At 37.2% G+C, this 25,225-nt stretch overlaps 2 protein-coding genes across 2 annotated transcripts; both read right to left on the bottom strand.

The window, feature by feature from the left end:
• Positions 1 to 10,681: 10,681 nt before the first annotated feature.
• LOC103331475 (uncharacterized) lies at positions 10,682 to 14,150 on the bottom strand. The gene is made up of 2 exons (XM_089051486.1): positions 11,442 to 14,150; positions 10,682 to 11,295 (listed from the first exon to the last, which is right to left on the bottom strand). The coding sequence occupies exons 1-2, from the start codon at positions 14,128 to 14,130 to the stop codon at positions 10,892 to 10,894; spliced, it is 3,093 nt and encodes a 1,030-aa protein (XP_088907612.1). The 5' UTR covers positions 14,131 to 14,150; the 3' UTR covers positions 10,682 to 10,891.
• A 4,400-nt stretch (positions 14,151 to 18,550) lies between these two features.
• On the bottom strand, positions 18,551 to 21,935 carry LOC103331460 (uncharacterized). Its single transcript, XM_008234082.3, has 2 exons — positions 19,206 to 21,935; positions 18,551 to 19,079 (listed from the first exon to the last, which is right to left on the bottom strand). The coding sequence occupies exons 1-2, from the start codon at positions 21,904 to 21,906 to the stop codon at positions 18,700 to 18,702; spliced, it is 3,081 nt and encodes a 1,026-aa protein (XP_008232304.2). The 5' UTR covers positions 21,907 to 21,935; the 3' UTR covers positions 18,551 to 18,699.
• Between the last annotated feature and the right edge of the window lie 3,290 nt (positions 21,936 to 25,225).

A 25,225-nucleotide genomic window follows, 5' to 3' on the forward strand; every position in this document is an offset into this window, starting at 1 on the left:
TTCCAGTGTTTTCGGAGGCCGGCTGGAGAAAATTAATTATGGGCCCAAGATACCTTTTAAAAGGCATGCATTTAGAATCAGACAAAACTTCTTGACTTAATTTGCCAGCTTATTTTCAGACTTTTTCCGAGTCTCCTACTGTGTTTGATGGAAGTTCATTAGAATACTACTAGTTTTTGCAGAGGTAGCCACTTGCCATGTCCTTACGGTGAAACGACAAAGAAAGCTCAATTTTGAGCATCACCGTCACGTCTACACCATTAATTGGTATTCAACCAATTTTTTTTTTTTTAAATTCATTCATAGAATCAAAGTAACATACATAAAATGACCCGAAACAGTGGCCTTACTAAAACTTTCCTGAGGAACAAACCTCAGGGAAAGAAAGAGTACCACATATGTCATAGACTAACAAGAGAGTCTGAAACAGTCACATAGGACCAATGCTAGAGCAAGATCAAATAAAACAGCAAACTAACACATAGACCTTCGACGCAAAGACCTCCGATAAAAACACTACAATATAATCCAACTGTCAAGCTAAAACAACAAACTGAGTTGGTTATGCCTTAAAGTATATGTTATTGAATAACATATTGGACTTTTATTTTTCTTCTTTCTATGTTAAATTGAATTAAGATATGATTAATTTGTAGGTTCAAAATGAACTTAATGGGAAAGACAATAATGGTGTATCATAAAATTTGAGGTGGCTAGCAGCTAGTCCAAGCATGGCAGTGTCATCATGTAAGTGCTATCTAATTTGCCAGGAAGTGGCCGAAAATTGATCCAAAAACGAAAAATTTCTAGTTTTTAGATTGAGTTTCAAAACTTCAAAATCAATCTAATCAAACCCTACCGCGCCTCTGTTTTTTTTTTTTTTCTTTCTCAAAACCTGTTTTGTTTCTATATTTTTAACAATTTTTGAAATTCCCAATATACCTTTTTAATCTTCAGACCTTTTTAAGTTCGTTACAACTCAGAACTGAGAGTACCGCGTGTCTATGAACTCATTCCGACAAGCCCAATGCAACGGTGTAAATCAATTCCCCAAATTCTTTCCTGAACAGAAACTGACTAAAGTGACCCTACTCCCAAGGGAAAAATGGTAATTTCACAATCAAATAATTTAAATAAATTAATAGATTAAATATATGGTTAAAATTGGGTCGGGGTGTCACAAGTTATGCCCTAAATGGTTCTGTATGTGACGCAGCACAAGCAAATAAGGTTTCAAATGAAAACCTTGAGTAACAAGGAAACTGGAATCCACCAAAAATTAAGAGAAACTCTCTTTGATTAATTTGATTAAAATCTGAACTTCCAAAAAACGTTAGACGAACCCGTCTAAATACACAACTCTTAACCCTTGTAATCGCTAGGGAGTTATTACAATTAAAATCAAAACAGAATTAATTCGGAGACTTAACTACGAATCAAACTGAAAAAACAGAATTTATTTTGGGAATTAACTATGTAACTCCGAAACGGAAAAACAGAATTTATTTGGAATTAACTTCGAACTTTGAATGCAGTTTTGAAAGGCCAAACGACTCCAGAATGCCAAAATCCATCGTACATCATAGCAAAGCTGTGAGTTTGACTCGTGGCATCGTTCCCTTTCCGAAATGGTATTTTGCTCCCTAATCGGAGCTCGGATGACAATTCTGCAAATTCCCACCACGTCCCTTTTCTTGCTCAACCGCGATAAAATCTGTCATCCGCTCTACATCACCTCTCCACCTCCGAAGAACTCGACCCCGAGTTATGATCTGGATAAAGAACCTCATCTTCAAGGAACTCATATAAATCTACAACATTAAAAATATTGGAAATTCCCATGGAATCTGGTAACTCAATAACATAGGCATTATCATTGATCCGTTTGAGCACTTTGTAAGGACCATATTTCTTCGGTTTAAGCTTGTGTAAGTGCCAACCGAAACCTCTCCTTCCTCAGAAATATCATCACAGAATCGCCTTCTTGAAACACTTTAACACGTCCAATGCCTATCCGCAGCAGCTTTGTACTTAGCATTTGTTTGCTCAAGTTTCTGCTTGACCTTATCTCGAACGGCTACCACTTCCTCACCAAATTTTTCGCTGCCATACGGTTTGCTGCCTCTAGGCGTTTCACCAAATCTACAACATGGTTAGGTATAGCAAGATAAACAATGGAAAATGGAGACTTCCCAGTAGCGCTATGGACTGCACTGTTGTATGCAAACTCCACCTGCGGTAATGCATAATCCCATTGTTTCGGCTTCTCTCCACAGACGCTTCGCACCATATTGCCCAATGTCCGATTTGTAACCTCAGTCCCGCCATCGCTTGGGGATGGGCGATGCTACGATTCAAAGTAGTCCCAAACAGTCTCCACAAAGTGATCCAAAAATGACTCAAAACTTGGTGTCACGATCAAATGTAATGGATGTAGGAACCCCATGCAAGCGAACAACCTCCCTGAAAAACAGTTTGGCTATATTTGATGCATCGGCAGTCTTTTTGCAGGCTATGAAATGCGCCATTTTTGAGAACCGATCAACCACCACAAATACAGAGTCCACTCCCCTTTGTGTTCGGGGCAATCCGAGGACAAAATCCATAGCAAGATCCTGCCAAATATCGTTAGGAACTGTAATGGCATATATAATCCAGTGTTTTGTACCGCCCCTTCGTTTAACAAATGTAGCACTTGCGCACAATAGTTCCAACATCACGCTTGAGTGTGGCCAGTAAAATCTCTCCTCCAACAATGCAATTGTTTTGTCACGGCCTAGGTGGCCACTCAACCCTCCACCATGCAAGTCCCGAATGAGCTTCTCCCTTAAAGAAGAAACTGGAATACACAACTGGTTGCCTTTGAACAAATAACCTTCATTGAGAAAGTAATCTGCCATTGGCTCTTGATTAGTGCACTTAATCCAAATTTCCCGGAAATCATCATCACCTGCATATAATTCCTTCAGACATTCAAACCCCACAACTTCTTGAGTCAGCGTGACTAATAATGAAGCTCTCCTACTCAGCGCATCTGCCACACGATTGGTCTTGCCGGAAGTATGCTTGATAACGAACGAAAATTTCTGCAAAAAAGTCATCCATCTAGCATGCATTTTATCAATATTTTTCTGGCTGTTAATATACTTCAACGCTTGATGATCTGTAAACAAAACAAATTCCTTCTGGATAAGATAGTGCTCCCATTGCTTCAAAGCTCGAACAACCGCATAGAACTCTTGGTCATAAGTACTCCACTTTTGACGTGCATCGCTCAACTTTTCAGAAAAGAACGCAATTGGCCGCTTGTCTTGTGAGAGCACAGCTCCGACTCCCACACCGCTGGCATCACATTCAACTCAAAACTTTCTCAAAGTTTGGAAGAGCTAGAACCGGTGCGGTGCAAAGCTTTTCTTTTATTTCTGCAAAGCTTCTTTCTTGCTCCTCTCCCCACTGAACCGGCCCTTCTTCAAACATTCTGTGATAGGTGCAGCAACGGTGCTAAAATGCTTCACAAATCTTCTATAAAAGGTGGCCAAGCCATGGAAGCTTCGAACTTCGAAACTGTCTTTGGAGCTGGCTCAAGGATTGCCTTGATCTTCTCGTCATCTACCTGGATACCATTCTCACCAACAACAAAACCCAAGAACAGTAGCTTATTTGTGCAGAAAGTACATTTTTTAAGGTTCACATACAGCTTATTTTCTCTCAACACATCTAAAACTTGTCTCAAATGCACAAGATGTTCTTCTTTTGTGGTACTGTAAATTAAAATGTCATCGAAATAAACAACGACAAAAGAACCAATAAATGGTCGAAGAACCTGATTCATGAGTCGCATGAAAGTGCTAGGTGCATTTGACAATCCGAATGGCATCACCAACCATTCAAATAATCACCTTGTCTTGAACGCTGTTTTCCATTCGCTCTCCAGTGTCGTATGCGACTGGTGGTATCCGCTTCGCAAATCTATCTTGAAAACACCCTTGAGCCGCCAAGAACGTCCCAAAGATATCTTTAACCGTGGAATGGGAAACCAGATTGATCATTATCTTGTTGATTGCCCACTATCAACACACATTCGCCAAGTTTTGTTTTTCTTTGGAACCAAAGAAACAGAACTCGCGAGGACTCTCTGGATAAATCCTTTCCGCAGTAATTCTTCAATTTGTTCTCTTAAGATGTCATTCTCCTTGGGGCTCATCCGATAATGGGGCAGATTCGGAAGGCTAGCTCCAGTGCACCAAGTCAATTCGGTCAGTATGTCCCGCATAGGAGGCAGCTCGTTTGGCAGATTTTCAGAAAGTAGTTCCTGAAATTGATTCAAAATCTGCTGCACATCTTGTGGAATGTCACCTTCTCCTCCACCAATTTTCAACAACCCCTTCAACACCAAGGGACAAAAACACTCCGCTTCTTTGACCCTCGTTCAACTCCCCGCTACTGAATTAGGTTAGGAAACTAGAACTCCTCGCCTTGGGCTCAACAGATTGCTTTGCGTGTGTGGTTGCCATTGCAATTTTCCGGTTGTTCCAAGAGAACAGAATTACATTATCTCGTCCCTTGAAAGTTGCATCCACATCAAATTGCCAAGGTCGCCCTAACAAAATATGGCATGCATCCATGTCAATAACATCACATAATATTTCATCTCTGTAATGCTTACCAATTGACAGTGGCACTCGGCAAGTCTCAGCTACACGAACCGAAGGGCCTTTTTTAACCCAACCTAGTGAGTAAGGGCTGACATGAGGCTCCGTAGATAGCTGCAAATACTCCACCAATTTCTTTGACACGAAATTCTCGCAACTTCCATTGTCGACGATCACATCACACACCTTGTTTTTATTGAGCAGAGGGAACGAAAAATACTATGACGCTGCCCTTCCTCCCTTGGTGCCAAAAGAACTCTCTGCAAAACCAAGGTAATCTTCTCCATTCCTTCCTCAACTGCAAATTCAGCCCTTGCATAATCATCTTTCCCGACTTCATTGTTTTCCTCATCTTCATCGGCTTCTTCGATAAAGTTATTGCTTCCACTCGGACAAACATTAGAACGATGCCCTGTTTTTGGCAACGGTAACATATGTCCGTCATGGGCTTAGCATACGGATTCGGGACTGGTTTCGGGCTGCCTCTGCTGTAATTCCGCTGCTACCTTCGTTGAAATTTTTGTTTTGGCCAACTGTTGCTGGTTTTGTCGATCCTCCAAGATTCTGCTGCTGTGCTTTCCCCTTATCTCCTGAGCCACTAGAAGCACCAGCAGATATTCAGAGGCTTCCGTCCGTGTTCTGCGGAAGTTGGGTTGGCTTTCTCCTTCTCCAACAATTCAGCCTTCAATGCCATGTTAATCGCCTCCTGCAAAGTCCATATATTCTGCATACCAATTTTTTCCTGGATGGAAATCTTCAGCCCATTGTTGTACCTCGCGACCTTTTGGTTGTCGGGCTCGGTCAAATGGTTTCTCGCCAAACGCATGAATTCTTCGGTATATTCAGAATCGAACGGTGCCTTGCGCACACCTAAGTACATACGGTAGAGAATCTGCTCATAATCTGTGGGCAAGAATTGTTCCATCATGTTTACTTCATCTTCCGCCATGTTCGAACCCGCTGCTTTCCTTGCCTCTGCCGTAAATTTTGCAATTGATCCCACCAAACAACCGCTGTAGCTTTAAGACGGAAAGCTACCATCTTCACCATCTTATGCTCAGGAACCTCCATAATATCGAAAAACCTCTCCACTTCTACAAGCCAATCCAAGAAGTCTTCAATCTTCAGATTTCCCCAAAAGTTAGGAATTTCTGCTTTAATCCGATAGTCGCCAAAATTCTCGTAATTACGATTACGATTACGAGGATTATTAGCCGGTGGTGGTGGTTCTTCAAGTTCTTCTTCTGACTCTGACTCACTATCCGGAATAAGTTGCCTCCTATTATCTCTTCTCTCGCCATCTCTACCTTCTCTTCGATTATCATCCCTGCCTTCTCTTCTTTCGTCATCTCGCCTCCTCGCCTATGGTTGCCACCAAGAGCTTGCAACAACAATTCTCGCATCTCCCCAAATTGGGTGGTTAGGTTGTCGATCCGTTGGTTTTGAGCGTCCAGATCCGCTCGAGTAATTGGGGCTGGGACATCAGCTTCACGATCACCCATGATAAGACAAGAATACCAAGACGGGAGAGACCCGCTCTGATACCACTTGACGCAGCACAAGCAAATAAGGTTTCAAACGAAAACCTTGAGTAACAAGGAAACTGGAATCCACCAGAAATTAAGAGAAACTCTCTTTGATTAATTTGATTAAAATCTGAACTTCCAAAAAACGTTAGACGAACCCGTCTAAATACACAACTCTCAACCCTTGTAACTGCTAGGGGAGTTATTACAATTAAAACTGAAAACAGAATTAATTCGGAGACTTAACTACGTAACTCAAACTGAAAAAAAACAGAATTTATTTTGGGAATTAACTATGTAACTCCGAAACGGAAAAACAGAATTTATTTGGAATTAACTTCAAACTTTGAATGCAGTTTTGAAAGGCCAAACGACTCCATAATGCCAAAATCCATCGTACGTCACAGCAAAGCTGTAGGTTTGACTCGTGGCATCGTTCCCTTTCCGAAATGGTATTTTACTCCCTAATCGGAGCTCGGACGACAATTCTGCAAATTCCCACCACGTCCCTTTTCTTGCTCAACCGCGATAAAATCTGTCATCTGTTCTACATCAGTATGACATTAATTTTGTAATAAATTATAATGTATGATATTATTTTTTTTACTTTCATTATGCGGGTTTTGGGCACGACATTTCAATATTAAAAATACTGGAATGCTGCCGCAAAGTTTGCAGTTTGGCAATCGAAACTCGTGGACGCCGCAAAGTTTACTCGTTTCCTCTTACCAATGTGGCAGTGGCATTTCTGAAAACTCCTTTGATTGGTACCATGCCCTCAAAATTGTTATATGATAAATCCAAAGATTCTAAAAATTTAAAATCCTCTAAGAACTATGGAATCCTGCCTGAGAAATTGTTGCGAGAGAGATTTAAATCTTCAATACCATTTAGTGAACGTAGAGATGATGAAATTGTCCCTTGGAAGAAGTTTCCTTGCATGTTTCGACGTTCTGTTTTTAAACACGTTTCGACGTTCCTATACAGCTATCTATACAGCAAAGTACATTTTAGTCTTCACAAATTTCAGCGCGAAAGAAACTTCGTCGAGCAGAATCCATCGCGCAAAGATCGTGAAGAACAACTTTGCGTGACAAAGTTTTTTCATTGGTCGCACAAGTTTTGCGTGACGGAAAAATATTGATCGAGAAAGTTTTGCGCGACGAAAAATATTGGTCGCTCAAAGTTTTGCGCGACAAAAAATATTGGTCCCGCAAAGTCTTAAAAAAAATTCCCACGTTCGAATACTAACGTCGCGCAAATATTTGCACGACGAAATATTTTTTGTGTTTTAAATTTTTTTAATTAAAATAAACTAATTTTATAGTTTGTGCGACAAAATATTTTGTCGCGCAAGGTTTTTGACTTTTTGTTTTATTATTTCTTTAATATTAATTTAATTATATTAATTTATTCAAAATTTTACTTTTTAAATTTAATTTAATTGCATTATTTTTTTATTTACTCTAATTTAAATTGATATTAATTTAATTATATTAATTTTTTCAAATATTTACTTTTTAAATTTAATTTAATTATATGATTTTTTTTAATTACGTTAATTTAAATTGACATATTCAAAATAAAATTGTATATGAAAAATAGTGATCAAATTATCCAATAAATATATATATAATATTCAAAATGCACACATAAATTAACAAAGTACAATAATAAAATCCTAATACAAGCCTATCTTGTGGTGGTAGTGGTGGAGGATATGTTTTGATAGTGTTCTAATCCTCAACTTTAGACGTCAAAGTCTCGATGATTCCCTACAAAAAAAAAACAAAAACAAAAACAAAAACAAATATGGTCAAATAACAAAAAAAAAAAAATTGGCATAATCTCCCCTAAAATTGTTATACCACAAATCCAATCCAAACTCCAATCCTCACCCTATACTCAACCCCAAACCCCACACAAACTCAAAACTAACTCCAAAAACACATATTAATGAAAAAAAATTAAAATTTGGAGAGAATATACGTTTTGGCAAGATTGTGAGTGAGTGAGAATGAGAGGAAGAAGTGAGTGTGAGAGAATTGGAGAAGATAGTGAGAGAGAGATTAGAAAGTGAGTGAGAGTAAGAGAGAATGAAAAGAGAGATGAGAGAGTGAGTGAGAGTGAGAGATAGTGAAGAGAGAGATGAGAGATTAAGTGAGAGGAGTGAGTGTGAGAGAAAGGGTGGGATTTGGGGAGAGGGAAAGAGAGAGGAGAGGTAAGAGTAGAGAAAGACATTGAGAAAATGTTGGAGGAGTTATTTTGGTTTCAAAAACCGTAACTTTACGTGACGAAAAATATTGTTGATCGCGCAAAGTTTTGTGCTATGAAAAATATTGGAAAATTGGTCGGGCAAAGTCTTTAAAAAATTATATAAATAAATAAATAATTCCCGAGCCCCATTTTCGATACCCGCCCAAATTTTTAAATTTTTGCGTGACGAAAAATACATATTGGTTGCAAAGTCTAAAACAAAATTTGAAAAAATTCCCATGTCCCATTTTCGTCACGCAAAGTCAAAAAAAATAAAATTTGGTTCGTAGCACAATATTTATAAAAATAATTGTTATGAATAATAAAAAATAAAATTATTTTATTTTACGATTTAAAATATAAATAAGGTTAAAGCTACTTAATAAATATATATACTATTCAATTTCTTAAGTGCTATACGTACAAAATAAATAAATTTAAAGCTACTTAATAAATATATATATATATATATATATATACACACACCATTCAATGATCCAACCGTCAAACTTGTTTGTATATACTTCAAGATCGTATACCCCAAAAACCGCAAAAAAAAAAAACATTCATATATCTAGTAACGGGACAAAAAAAATTTATGGTTATAAATGAAAAATCATGATTTAACAGTTATTTTAACTCCAATTTTGATTATTTTTTTATAGCTACACTCCTTGACCATATATGAATACAATGACTGAATTTGATCTTCAATTTAAAATATTTACACTAGTGGATACCACAAAATCTTTTGTTATATTTAACAAAAGTATAAATAAACTCTTAATTGTTAGTGAATATATTGTTTTGATGACATACGCATTCTACGAAACTAGTTTCAACGATTCAACCATCAAACTTGTTTGTTTATACTTCGAGATCATATACGCCAAAAATCGGAAAAAATAAACATTCAGAGATCAAGTAAAATGACAAAACTTTTCGACGGTTATAAATGAAAAATCACGATTTAACGGTTATTTGAACTCCAATTTTGATGATTTTTTACAACTACACTCCTTGACCCTATATGAATACAAGGACTGAATTTGATATTCAATTTAAAATATTTACACTAGTAGATGCCACAAAATCTTATGTTATATTTAACGAAAGTATAAATAAACTCTTAATTGTTAGTAAATATATTGTTTTGATGGCATACGCATTTAACGAAACTAGTTTCAACGATCCAACCATCAAACTTGTTTGTTTATACTTCGAGATCATATATGTCAAAAATCGAAAAGAAATAAACGTTCAGAGATCAAGTAATGGGACAAAACTTTTTGACGGTTATAAATGAAAAATCACGATTTAACGGTTATTTTAACTCCGATTTTGATGATTTTTTACAGCTACACTCCTTGACCCTATATGAATACAATGAACTAATTCGATCTTCAATTTAAAATATATATTTTCTAACAAAAACTCAATCCAAACTACAATAATATATTTTTCTAACAAAAATCCGATCCGATTTAAAATAATAAATTTAAAGCTACTTAATAAATATATATACCATTTAATTTCTTTAGTGTTATGCATACAAAATAAAAAACAAAATAAATTGGTTTAGGCGACGAAATGTTTGGATTACATCATGCAAAAATTTTAAAAAATAATTTTCTTATTTTATTTATTTTTGTAAGGACTTTGCGAGACAAAGCTTATTGTTTCATCGCGCAAAGTGACTTTGAGCGACGATATATTGTCATCGCGCAAAGTGACTTTGCCCGATGAATTGTTTTTCGTCGCGCAAAATTTGATCGCGCAAGACTTTGAGTAACGAAGTTTTGAGTTTCGTTGCACAAAGTGACTTTGAGCCACGAATAATTTTTTGTTGCACAAAATTTAGTCGCGCAATGGTTTTTTTTACTGTGACTTGCCGGAATTTCACCAGATAGCATGTTTTGAGACACATCTAAAAACTCCAGATTTAGTAAACTTCCTACTTCTTTGGGAAGCAAACCGGTCAATTGATTTTGAGAGAAGTCCAACTCAGATAATGAAGAGAGGCCAAAGACTCCTTGGGGAATGGTACCGGTGAAATTATTCTCACGCAGAATTAAGGCCGCCAAACTGTGAAACTCAGATAAAGTTGTGGGGATATGGCCTCGAATAATGCTATTGGAATGGAACAGATAGTAATTTAAACAATTGACTTCAATTTCCAGAAGTGGATGGAATATTCCGTGAGAAGGAGCTAAATGAGGACATGCCACTATCGGCTTACGATCGGCCTGCCCAACACAAATTATAGAAATAAAAGCAAAAGGCCCAAATGAAGCCAACAATTACAAAACAGTCCACTAGCATGGCCCCCAAATAATATGTAGGGAACATTCATCAAAAAAGAAAGAAAAATTTTTTATTTAATCAAGCAGACCTCTCAGATCTTACTTCAGACAGTAATGAAATTCTGGATACAAAGGAAACAGTATTACATATGCTCTATTGGCATATTCTATTTGCTCGAAGTTTGTTTCTTATTCGGCACATTTCAGCCATAGCGTCAGTAATATCCAACCGCTCTCTAGGCAACTCTGCAGAGCAAGCAACACCAATTTCTAAAACTGAAATCCAGCTCTCTTCAATTTCGATGTGAGCCCTTGTGCTATCCTCATTAAGACGATTGTTTGCACTGCTCATCTCCCTGTCCACTTTTTCTTGAACAAGAACCGGATCCACAATTTCTATCACTTGCTCAGGTAGAGCTTCCTTGACAAAGCCATGAAGGTTTGAAGTTCCTTGAAACATGTCGTCGGTTGGTCTTTTTCCTGTAAACATTTCCAACAGGAGGATGCCATAACTGTAGACATCACCTTGTGTCCACACTTCATGTCCCATACCATACTCTGCATTTGCACAATTCAAAACACAATACTCTATTTTATATTTAACCAAGTGCCCACAGCTCTACTTCCATGTTTCAAACTACTAAAAAATATATAGTGTAGAAGAAAAAAAAATTCAAAACTGAAGAAGGGAAGTATTTATTTACCTGGAGGAGTATAACCAATTGTTCCTTTTACACCAATGGAGCTTGATTGATAACCAGAAGAGTTTTCAAACGGCTTGATTAGGAATCTTGCCAATCCGAAGTCCCCTACATGTCCAACCATATCCTCATCGAGAAGAATATTGCTAGGTTTGAGGTCGCAGTGAACTATTGGCGTCTCACAATGATGATGGAGATAATCCAATGCCATCGCAACGTCGATAACAATGTTCAACCTCTCACAAAATGTTAAGCTTCTTGGTCGCTCATTTATCTCACCAATTTTTTGCGTTGGATGCAGCCATTCATCCAAGCTCCCATTAACCATGAACTCATAAATTAAAGCCTTGAAATCATTACCCTGATAATCGGAACCCGAACATGCCGAGAGTACCTTCACAAGATTACGGTGTCTAATATTTTTCAAGGCCTCACACTCAGCAGTGAAACTTTTATAAGCTCCGCGGTGGACCAGGTTGAGTACCTTGATGGCAATTGTTGTTTCAGCTCTCTCAAGCACTCCTTTATAAACAGACCCAAAACTGCCCATACCAATCAAGTTGGCAGAGGAAAATCCATCAGTAGATTTCAGAAGACTTTGGTAAGACACGGTGAGAAATTTTTCTGAATCACTTGAAGTGGGATCCTTTTTCGCCCTCCGTGAGTAACGGAAGTACAAAAAGGCTAGTGTGAAAGTGACTCCAAGAACCGCACAAACTAGAGAGATTATCAATTTCATGGTTGGGCTCAATCCTCTCTTGTTAGAGTGTTGCAGTTTGCATTTTGGCAATTGAAACTCTGGTATGCCCCCGCAAAGTTTACTATTTCCTCTAACTGATGTGGCAGTTGCATTCTTGAAAACTCCTTTGATAGGAACCATGCCCTCAAAATTGTTATCAGATAGATTCAAAAGTTGCAAAACTTTGAAACGCTCTAAGAAATCCGGAATCATGCCTGACAAGTTGTTGCCAGATAGGTCTAATGCTCTAATACCTCTCAGTGAACCGAAAGATGATGGAATTGTGCCTTGGAAAAAGTTTCCTTGCAGGTCTAGAGATTCTATGTTGACGCAACGACCAAAGCTTGCAGGAATTTCACCAGATAACATGTTTTGAGAAACATTTAAATTCTCCAGATTTATCAAATTTCCTATTTCTCTGGGAAGAGAACCAGTCAAACGATTTTGAGATAAATCCAAAACAAGATAAGAGGAGTGAGTAATGATTTGTGGGGGAATGATGCCGCTGAGATTGTTGTCCTGAAGAAATAAGAGTTTTAAATTGCGACAACCAACAAAACTTAAAGGGATATTGGCTTGGAGGTTGTTGCTAAATAAACGTAATTCGCCTAATTGACTTAAATTTCCAAAAGTTGATGGAATATTTCCAGAGAGAGAGTTGGAAGCAATATCTATTTCATACAAGTTCTGAAGCTTTCCTATATCAAGGGGTATGTGACCTGAAAATCGGTTCTCAGACATCCCTACGCTCTTCAAGTTACGCAGATTTCCAATCGCATTTGGGATGCTTCCAGTTATTTTATTTGTACTGACATGGAAAACAAAAAGAGAAGAAGACAAGTTTGCTATGCATTGAGGTAGCATTCCCCCAAAATTGTTTGTATCAATTAGCAGTCGTTGTAAACGGGTAGAATTAGTCAAATCACATAGAAAGCCCAAGTCGCCACCAATTTCCCCACTTCCAAGATTGTTGTAAGAAAGATATAAGGTTTCAAGATGTTTTAAATTTTTCAAAGAAGGGACCTGTCCTACGAAATTGCTTGATTGCAGCTCAAGATAATTTAAATTTGAGGCATTAGATAATGAAACTGGAATTGGTCCACTAAATTGGTTAGCGCCAACATTAAGATGCTCAAGATTTGGGAAGACAATACCTAAGTTTTGAGGTAAAGTTCCTTGGATTTTGTTTCCTGAAACAGCAAGGACACTAATAGAAGAGAGATTGAGGAGTGAGGGAGGGATCACACCAGACAAATTATTTGAATCCAAACCAAGTTGTTTAAAATTGGTGAGTCGACCAAAAATATCTGGAATACTACCATAGAAATTATTAGATCCTGCTGAGACCAATTCAAGAGATGATAAATTGGCAAAGGTGTAGGGAATACTTCCTGTGAGTTTGTTTAAGTGAACTGAAATTTCTCTTAGCTTTGACAAAGTGCCAAGCTCTGCAGGAAGCCCTCCTTCCAGAAAATTCCCACCAAGAGCAATTCTGGAGAGTCGAGAGCAACGTGATAAGTTAGAGGGAATTTCACCGCTCAGTGAATTGTTCTGCCACAATATATCTTGCAACCTGGACAGGCGACCGATTTCTGGAGGAATTCCGTGGCTCAAGTTATTGTTGTCGAGATTAATTCCTCTCAGAAAACTCATATTCCCAACATGCGGTGATAGAGAGCCTGAAAGTTTCAAGAACTCCAGGTCCAAAACCCTGACCCTCTTGTGACGACGACCACACGTGACACCACGCCAATTGCAAAAATGGTTGGTTTCATTCCATGAAGTCAAGGCTCCAAGAGGATCATTGGTGATACTTGCCTTGATTTCAAGCAAGGCCAGTCGATCTGTCTCATTTCCACTCAGCCTCAAAGCAAGGCATGAGTGAAGAATGAGGACATGCAGAACGCAAAAATATGAGACAAACAGAACTGATATGAGCTTTTCAAACCCCATAATATTTAATTTTCTGAAACTTCGGCTACAAATGGTTGCCTGCTACCTGTTATTATTAAGGAGGTTGATGCATATATAATACAACTATGGGCTCGTTCACACGACCCACGCCATACGTCGAGGCATTTTCAACTAGTCATCAGTGAGAATAAGGCATGATTTGTACTGGCCAGAGAGGATTTTTCAATTATTGTCCGATAGAGATGCCCATGTGTTGGATTGGACCCCATAATTGCATCAGTGTTTTACTTCTCTAGAAAAAATATACTTTTTGAATTCATCTGTTCAATCAAAAAAGAAAGATAATTAGTTTTGTACAAAGTTCTCTCTCTATAAGCAATATTATTTTACAAACCCTAGAGATAATTAACTATGTGGACTCTTGCTTGATGAATGTGTAGCTTGCTCATATTAAAATTTAATGTTTGATATTTGACGTCTTCCTTGGATATGCTCTTAGACGAAAAAAGGTAAGGTTTAGGTTTTGCTTTAGCCAACAACAAATATTGCTTGTATAACAATTGACTTCAATTTTAGGAAGACTTCTTATTACATGAAACCGGTCTATTTACGTTTGAAATATATAATGGGTTAAGCTCTGCAGTTTGCGTGGAGAAGGCGGTCAGAGAATGGATTTGGAAACTGACTAACAGGTCTTGGTACACATATATCTGGGGTTTGGCTAGACAGCTGGCAAAAGGAGATCACTAGGATATGGTCCCCTTGTTGGCCTGCAGATGTTAATGTTTTGGTTCGCATTTGAATTGGTGGTTCTCTTATAGACTGTTTGAGTTAAGGATTCATTCCCCTTGTATGCAGTATTCTGGATACTGCTTGCCTCTTTCGTTATAATTTAAAAGATCCTCTTTCTTTCTGCGAATCACAATTTGACATATATGCATAAATAATTCAGCAAAATTATACAAAAAGAAAAATTTATGCGCACATATCACACTACTATTGATAGGAATGTAAGAGCTCCTACTTTCATGGTAAGGTGGGAAGTATTTTCCTTATATACTACTCTATAATTTCACAGCTTTGAATTGGTGAAATTCTAGTGGCCCCACTAGTGCTGGAGAATTTGTACAAAATATGTTATTCAAGCGTTAAGGAATGGGTTGTCTCAAAAAACAACAAAAAAAAGTGTTAAGTAATGGAAAGTATATGTCATTGACTTGGAATGGGTCAACTATATTTGTCCCTTGTTGGAGAATACCATACATATGTGGATAGAAAGATAGCTGCAATTGTCAATAATTACTGTACGAGTTCCAACGTACAAAGAAATGTAACAGATATTAAAAGAGAAAGCTAAATTTTTCTTTTGAATGAGACAGGAAAAGAAAATTTTGAAAATTTTGTTGTTGAGATTGTGAGAACGAGGAATCTAAATTCAAAGAAATGTAACAGATATTGGAAATCCAAATTACTAAGGCAAAGTCTTGCAGCATGTACTTTTTCCAACTTAACTTGTACGTTGGAACTCGTACAGTAATTATTGACAATTGCAGCTATCTTTCTATCCATATATGTATGGTATTCTCCAACAAGGGACAAATATAGTTGACCCATTCCAAGTCAATGACATATATGCTGTGATCCAGTGTGGATTTAAATTTACTTTAAATTTAACCAATGCCTCATACATCTGCTCGGTAATCTAAGTGTTGAGAGTTGTTTGACACCAGCTTCACATGATAGTGTTTATTCCAAATATTTATGCAAGTTTATAGATTGATTCTCTCTGTATCAAATAGTTCTTCGAAGAAAAATATGTAGTCTACTTGTAACATCCCAACCCAAAATATAATCATTCGTGAATTAAATTAATTAAATTACATTTGAATTTCCAATTTTGCCCTTGAAAGTAGGGGTAATTTGGTCACTTTTTGATCCGGAACGATTTTGGAGAAGTGAGTGGCACCATTGCGTAGAGCTTGTCAATACGAGCTCACAGACATGCGGCACGCTCAATTCCGAGTTGTAACGAAGAAGAAAAAGTCTGAAAACAAAAAGAATGCAAAGGTAATTTTTAAAATTTTATACTGTAGCAAACAGTACCGATACAGTACCGTGCTACAGTAATCGGGCAGTTTTTCTTTTTCTTATTCTTCCTCTCCCTTCGCAAGAAACGGCCCCCCCTGTTACTATTCACCCGCCGGGATTTTGGGCCACCACAGCCACTTCCGGCCACCAAATCCGGCGGGACTGGGTGCCAAAATGTCAAGCTCGACTTCCTCTACCAGCCCCACCCCATCTCAGCCGCTGGTACCACTGTTTTTCACCGGAAAATCGAGAAATCCGATCGGTTTTGACCCACTTTTCTCAACGCTCGTGCGGGGGATTCCGGGAACCAAATCTTTCGAATTTGGTATGTTTTCTCATCTTCTCAATGTGTTATAGCTGCTGGTTGTGATATATAGGGGAAATTTCTGCGTTTTGGGGGTTAAATAAGTGATAAGAGTTTGGCCGGTTTCGGCCTCCGATTCCGGCCACTTCCGTCGATTCTTTGGGGTTTGTCCAAGAACAAAAGTGACTCCAAAATAAGGTGTTACACCTAGGGTAGGAGTCTTGAGATGAAATATTGAGAATTTCCGGCGAAGCGTAATCGCTTTGGACACCCACGCGCTGGCGGCACGTGGGAACTGTAGAAAGAGAGCATTGTGTCCCGATGTGATCTCCTGGTCCTCACAAGCGCGTAGGTACTTTCAGATTCCAATTTGGTTGACGTTTGAACCCCAAACGGATTTTGCTTATCGTCATCCGGGTTCGATAGGTTTGAACCGTTGGATCATTTCGAATTTAATATATGTTAATCTAGACATTCTTAGGATTGTGTAGTAATTCGCAGATCGAGAATCGGAGCTCCGAATGTTCCGATTTGATAACTTAAATTTTGTGTTTTACAATAACCGTCCGGTCGTGCAATCGCGAGCGATCCAACCGTTCAATCTAGACCAAACTTGCAGGACGTGTATCCTAAACTTTGTGGAACCCATAGAAACTTTCGAATCGGAATTTGGAGGTCGTGGGCCTCGTGGGCCGTTTGACCAAGTTTGGGTAGTTTGACCGTTGGTTGATCGTGAGTCTTTCGAGGTAGTTTCACCCTTCGAAAAGTAAGTAGGATAATCTTGTAAACAAATCTTAATTGTTATTTGAGTTTAAATTTGTTAATTGATTCAATATGGGTTTTTCTTTAAAGGTTGTTGCTTATCATTAATTAATATTATTTGATTATAAATAAAGCATAATGTTCTAATTGTAGGGTACAATATTTTATGGAATTTGTGTGAAAACAAGTGTTGATTTCTATTTAAATTGTTTTAGGATCTTTATGAAATTTATGCTTATGTGCATGATCGTTGGTTTAAAAATAACATTATTTCCATTGATTAAATTACGTTGCATTCTACTATAGACTTGTATCGCTAAATTGTGAATATCTCTATTATTAGTTTGGATATTTGAGAATTATAATTATTCGAAATACGGATTATATATGTTGAGTACCATATTCTTCTCATACGCCAGAAAATTTCCAACACCACGTATGGGAAGTGTCTCACACGCCGGAATATTCCAACGTCACGTGTGAGACCAAATAATCTTATATTCTTCCCATATGCCGGAAAATTTCCAACGCCATGTATGGGAAGTGTCTCACACGCCGGAATATTCCAACGTCACGTGTGAGACCTAATAATCATATATTCTTCTCATACGCCCAGCAGCCACACCTTGAAGCAACACATAAGGTTCTTAGATACATCAAGCAAATGCCTGGACAGGGAATTCTCTTACCCTTCACAGGTTCATTACAATTACGGGCATTTTGTGATGCTGATTGGGCTTGGTGTGCTGATACAAAAAGGTCGATGACTGGTTATTGCATTATACTCAGCCAAGCACCAATTTCTTGGAAAACGAAGAAGCAAAGCACTGTATCTCGATCAAATGCAGAGGCGGAGTATTGTTCTATGGCTACCACTTGTTGTGCAAATACATGGCTGAAGAACATCTTAAAGGATTTGAGAGTAAATCACACACAACCAGTTATACTCTTCTGTGACAATCAAGTTGCTATGCATATTGCTTCCAATCCAGTATTCCATGAACAAACTAAACATATAGAGATAGATTGTCACCTAGTGCGTGAAAAGATTCAAGAATGGATGATACGAACAACTTTCATACGAACCATGAATCAACCAGCTGATTTGTTCACAAAGCCATTGAGTTCAACATAATTTGGAGTATTGGTCAGCAAGTTGGGTGTCATAAACATACACTCCAACTTGAGGGGGAGTGTTAAAGAAGATCGCACAAAATAAGCAGTCAATATTATAAATTGATTCTTAGTAATTTACTTACTTGTTTTGTATTTGGTTAGTCATAATTGTAGGAAATAGAATAGGAATGTCATGAACAATTCTATTATAAAGCTGTAACTCTTGTTCTGTGAATATACAACAAAATCAATTCTTCCACATTTGGTTTCTCTTGAATGTGTGTTACATGCTATGGAGCATATAGACAGTATGCTTTTATTCACATGTTCTACTCAGCTCAAAGTTTGTTTCGTATCCGACACATCTCTGCCAGAGCATCATGAATGTCCAACCGTTCTCTTGGCAACTCTGCAGAACAAGCAACACCAACTTCTAAAATGGCAATCAAGCTTTCTTGAATATTGATGAAAGCCCTTGTACTATCTCCATTAAGATTATTGTATGTGCTAACGATCCCTTCCCCTCTTTCTTGAACCAGAACAGGATCCACAATCTGTTCAACCTGATGAGGCAAAGCAGTCTTGACAAAATTACGAAGGTTTACACTTCCTTGAAATATCTTTTCTGTTGGTCTTTTTCCCGTAAACAATTCCAACAGTAGGATGCCATAACTATACACATCACCTTGTGTCCAGACTTCATTTCCCATACCATACTCTGCATTTACACAATCTAAAATATCAGATAAATTCTAAGTGCTCAAAACACAATATTCATGTTTCAAACAATTAAGTCAGATGAATCATGAGAGATTTGGGAAATCATTAATTAAATAGTATTCACCTGGAGGAGTGTAACCAATTGTTCCTTTTACTCCAAGGGAACTTGACTGATTACCAGAACAGCTATCAGTTAGTTTCAGGAGGAATCTTACCAACCCAAAGTCACCAACATGTCCAATCATATCATCATTGAGAAGAACATTGCTTGGCTTGAGGTCACAGTGAACTATTGGCGTTTCACATTGATGATGTAGATAATCCAATGCCATAGCGACATCGATAGCAATGTTCAACCTCTGAGAAAAATTTAGACTCCTCGGGCTTTCATTTGTCTCACCAACTGTGGGAGCTGGATGCAACCACTCGTCTAAGCTCCCATTAACCATGTACTCGTAAATTAAGGCCTTGAAGTCATGACCATGATAATCAACACCAGAACAGGCAGAGAGTACCTTCACAAGATTACGGTGTCTAATGTTTTTCAAGGCCTCACACTCAGCTTTGAAACTTTTTGAAGCTCCAGGATGAACAAGGTTGAGTACCTTGACAGCAATTGTTGTTTCACCTTGGTCAAGTGATCCTTTGTACACGGATCCAAAACTGCCCGCACCGATCAAATTGGAAGAGGAGAATCCGTCAGTAGCTTTTAGAAGACTTTGGTAAGATAACCGTATAAATTTTTCTGAACCACTAGAGCTATCATCCTTTATGTCCCTCCTTACACAACAATGGTACAAAAATGTAAATGCAAAAGTTCCTCCAAGAAGAGCACAACCAATAGAGATTATGAATTTCAAGGTTAGGCTTAATCCTCCCTTTTTCGTTTGTTTGAATTTGCATTTTGGCAAATGAAACTCAATTAGGCCCCCGCAAAGATTACTATTTCCTCTAACTGATGTGGCAGTTGCATTTGTAAAAACTCCTTTGGCTGGCACCATGCCCTCAAAATTATTATCCGACAGATTCAAAGATTGGAGAAGTTTAAAGCTCTCCAAGAATTCTGGAATCTTTCCAGACAAGTTGTTGCGAGAAAGGTTTAATTCTTGAATACCTCTTAGAGAAGCCAAAGACAATGGAATTGTTTCTTGGAAGAAGTTTCCTTGCATGTGTAGTTTTTCTACTTTTATGCAGCTACCAAGACCTGATGGAATTTCACCAGAAAACATGTTTTCGGAAATATCTAAATACTCAAGATTTATAAGTTTTCCAACTTCCTGAGGAAAGGGACCGGTGAAACGATTTCGAGATAAATCCAAAAAAATATACGAAGATGATAGACCGATGATTTTTGGGGAAATGATACCGCTGAGATTGTTTCTTGGAACAGACAAGATTTCCAAATTGTGACAGTCTGCTAAACTTAGAGGTATATTTCCTTGAAGGTTATTGTCATCCAAATATAATTTAGTTAATCGACTTAAGTTTCCGAAAGAGGAAGGAATTTCACCAGAAAGAGAGTTTATAGCTAAATCTAATTGATATAAGTTTTGAAGCTTGCCTAGAGCAGGAGGGATTTCACCAGAAAATTGGTTCATAGACAGAAATAGGCTCTCCAAGTTAACTAAATTTCCAATCCCATTTGGGAGTCTTCCTACTAATTTATTGTCACTTACGTAGAACCGTGCAAGAGAAGAAGACAAGTTTGCTGTGCATTCAGGTAAGACACCCCCAAAATTGTTCATATTAACGCCTAGGTGTTTTAAATTGGTGGCTCTAGTCAAATCACAGATAAAGCTCAAATCATTAAGTCCCCCACTTCCTAGATTGTTAGAGGTTAGAGAAAATCTCTCAAGCTTGTGCAAATTTGCCAAAGATGGGACTTTACCATGTAGACTGTTTCCTTGCATTCCTAGATGACCTAGACTTGAGGCATTAGATATTGATACTGGGATAGTTCCACTAAATTGGTTAGAAGCAATATCAAAATACTGGAGACTTGGAGAAAAAATACCTAAGTCTGAGGGAAAAGTACCTTGGATTTCATTTAGTTGCAGAGAAAATCTTATGAGAGAAGACAGATTGAAGATGGAGGGTGGAATCATACCAGACAGCGAATTGTCCGCGAATCGAATCTCTGTTAATTTTGTCAGCTGGCTGAAAATATCTGGAATGCTCCCATTCAAATAATTAGAAGATGCAGAAAGCACCTCAAGAGTTGATAAGTTTCTGAAAGAGTATGGGATACTTCCTCTGAGGTTGTTGTAGCGAATTACAAGTATTCTTAGCTTTGACAAGGTGCCAAGCTCTTCAGGAATTCTTCCTACCAGCGAATTGTGACCGAGATCAATTTGGAGTAGTTGTGAGCAAGCTGACAAGTTGGAGGGAATTTCACCACCAAGTGAATTATTGTTCAATAGTAAATCTTGCAATCTGTGCAGACGGCCGATTTCTGGTGGGATTTCATGGCTGAAGCTGTTGTTTTGGAGATTAAGGACTCTCAGAAAACTCAGATTCCCGACATGTGGTGATATGGATCCTGTAAGGTTCAAGGACTCCAGGTTCAGCCCCGTGATCCTCTGGTGACGACGACCACACGTGACACCCCGCCAATGGCAAAACTGGACGGTTTCGTTCCATGAAGCCATGACTCCAGAAGGGTCATCAGTTATACTATCCTTGATTTGAAGCAAGGCCAGACTATCCGTCTCATCACTTTCAGTACTCAAGGAAAAAGAAAGACATGAGTTAAGAATAACAGCATGCATGCACAAAGATGAGAAAAACACAACTGAGAGAGAGGGAAAGAACTTGTAAATCCCCATCAACTTTAAATTTGGCTAAGCAGTGGTTGCCTTGTTTAGCAGCTTCAGGACAATCCAATTTATAAGCAGAGCCTCTTGGAATTCAATATTGTACAGCCGTGCATATCCACATGCAATCTGATTATATCCACGTTTGAAAATGGGCTCAAGTTGCAAACTTTTAGTCTGTCAAAGTTGACAGCAAGACAGCAATGGGACGCTTGTCTTTGCGTGTGAGCACAGTGTGAATACGATGTCGTTTGGATCGGCCATACAAAAACATTCAATGGTTCTAAGAGGTGCCCATGTCCATGATGTTATGTGTCTGGAGTTTTCTGGGATTAAAAAACGCTTACCGAAACAGAAAAATCCATCAAACCAAGCAACCATCCATAGTATAACGTAAACCAGAGTAGCAAATCTTGGGGCTATACCTACACTTCAACTTTGGACTAATGGGTTTCTTTTTTTTCTTTTTTATTTCTATTTTTAGGAGTTGTACTAACGGGTTGGATTACATTAACTAACTATGCTAAACACACAAGAATTAAATTAGCCAAATTGAAAACATTAGGACTAAATTGGCCAACGGGCTAAAACCCAGACACCATTTTAGCATTTAAGTCATTTCTAAAAAATATGTGAATTCCAATCTAAGAATATTAAATAAAATTCTATAAAATAATTAAACAGTATAGTTATGGTTTTGTTTATCAAACAAATATGAAATTTATTGGGCTTTCCACAAATAGACCCAATTTTTATTGCTTCACATAAGAAAGCAATAAAAATCACATTTAATGCGACAAATAACTAAAAGGCTTAAATGTTAAAATGGCCCTTGTGTTTTACTTCATCAGCCAATTTAATCCCCGCCTTATCAATTTGGCCAATTTAGTTCATGTGTTTGTATATGTTAGCAAATGTAATCTTTTCCGTTAAAATTATGATAAAATTGAAAATATATATTTTTAAAATTAATTTTTAAATATTCTAATTAATTTATGAAAAAAAACTGTGATTAATTAGTAAAGTGAAATTTGCCTCCCAAATTACACGCTCAGTCAGACCTCAACCACCTTCCATGAAGCCATGAATCCAAAAGGGTCATCAGTTATTCTAGCCTTGATTTGAAGCAAGGCCAGACTATCCGTCTCATCACTTTCGGTACTCAAGGAAAAAGATGAATAAAGAATAACAGCATGCATGCACAAAGATGAGAAAAACACAACTGACAGTCAAGACTGGTCGAGAAACTTAAACTGGAGCCCTCACATATTTTAATATGAAAATACTAAAAAAGTAATTTTCATGACTTAATGTCATAAAACGATTTTTTTATAACTAAAATTCATCATCAATTATCATGTAATAACAATCACAAATTTTTTTAATGTTTTCATTTCATAAAGTTAAATCTTAGTATGTTTGGTATAAAAAAAAAATAAGAATACAAGAGAAAGAAGAAGGCATGTTTATGTTTTGTTTTGTTTTGTTTTGAGTGGAAGAAAGTACTTTTTTTAAGGAGAAAGCGCATGGGTATGATACATATTGGTGTTAGTTTAGTTGGATGTTTCCCTTTGTTTTTTTCAACTTTCTTTTCTAAAACTATTTTGTTACTATAATGAAAAAAGAATAAAATTACGAATTTATTGACATCACTGAGACTCAAACTTGGACCTTGTATCAAAGGATATGCACTAGAAACCAGCTCTATCAAATACATTTTTGTGTTAATGTGCTGCATGCTGGAGTTTATATACAGTTTTTATAATATTAATATATAATATAAAGTAGAAAAATTTGGAGGCCCTTAAAAATTGAGAGCCCTATACAATGGCTTCACTTGCACCATGTCAGAGCCTTGTTTAGCAGCTTGAGGACAATCCAATTTATATCCAAAGCCTCTTGGAATTCAATGCTGTACAGCGATGCATGTTCAGATGTAATCTGATAATATTTAATTTCTATAGTGAATGAAAATAAGTGTTTGTGTCTTAGTATTTGTTTTGCACTTGATTATTCTTTAAAGTACAGTTATTAATAATTAAATAGTGGGATTCAAATGATCAAGTGGTATTGTTTCAAATAAAAAGCTACTTATGTTATGAGTTTTATATAAACCAAACACCCTCACCTATATATAGAATGAAGAGAGTTCTATATATAGAGTTCTTACCCGTAAAAAACAAAGAGTATCCCCAAGGAATGGCCTAGGATTCCAAATTGTGAGGGGCTAAATTATCAAGAGAGGAGGAGCAGCAAGGCCAGTGGCGGCTCCAGGAGTTGAAAGTTGAGTAAGCAAAATTTACATGTTAAACTCGACGGTACGAAAAAATTTCATGTTAAACTCAACGGTATAAGGTAATTTTATGTTATATTAAAATAAACAAAATTTAAATGTTAAATACTATTTTTTGTGTGTGAAGAGGCAACGTCTTTTTTTCAAAGATTGAGCAGGGCTAAAATTTACTTTGGGCTGTAAAAAAATAAAAGTGCCTAGGTGAGGCTGTACTAAGGTTCGTGCTTGGTATCCCCACTCTATTGTTAAAAAAAAATTCCGAATTTTGTCTTCAGAGTATAAATACAGAATTGGTTCGTAAAAGTTTTAAATTGAAGTGCTTTAATTTAGGATTATCAATTGTTGAATGTTTAGAAATGGACGTTTATAAAACTGCGAGCACAAAAACCGGGGCAAAATATATCTTTAGGACATTGCAATTCTTGCAAACCTCAATTGCTAAAATTGTCAACATTTCTACACATTTTTGTTTGTTAATTTACATTAATTCCATGTAAATTTGTTATATATTATAATTTTGTTGAGAATTATTATAATTTAAATTCTCATTTCCTATGGTTCTGCCAACAATTATATCCACACATTTAAAAATGAGTAATGCTACACTTACCACATTATTATCCCACATTTCTATACCACATGATGTGGCATGTCCATATCATATGACATATCAATTAAATGAATGAAGTGTATTTTAATAAATAAAATTAGAAAAACAGAAACTAGTATTTTACATGATGTGGTATGTACATCACCGCCACATCACAGATAAAATTGTGATAAAAAATGTGGTAAGACTAGTATTATTCTTTAAAAATGGGCTCAACTTGTAGTATGTCAAAGTTGACGAGAAATTGTGTGTGAGCACAGCTGTAAAGTCCCATAATATATTAGCACCATTAGCGTGCTTTTCTTTGCGTGTGAGCACAGTGTGATTTCGATGTCATTTGGATCGCCCATACAAAATCATTCAGTTTTCATGATGTCATATGTTTGGAGTTTTTGGGATTAATGGGTTCTTTTTATTTTTAAACGAAC

This window comes from Prunus mume, linkage group LG5 (genome assembly GCF_029339155.1).
Source record: "Prunus mume cultivar Tortuosa linkage group LG5, ASM2933915v1, whole genome shotgun sequence".
Lineage (NCBI taxonomy): Eukaryota > Viridiplantae > Streptophyta > Magnoliopsida > Rosales > Rosaceae > Prunus > Prunus mume.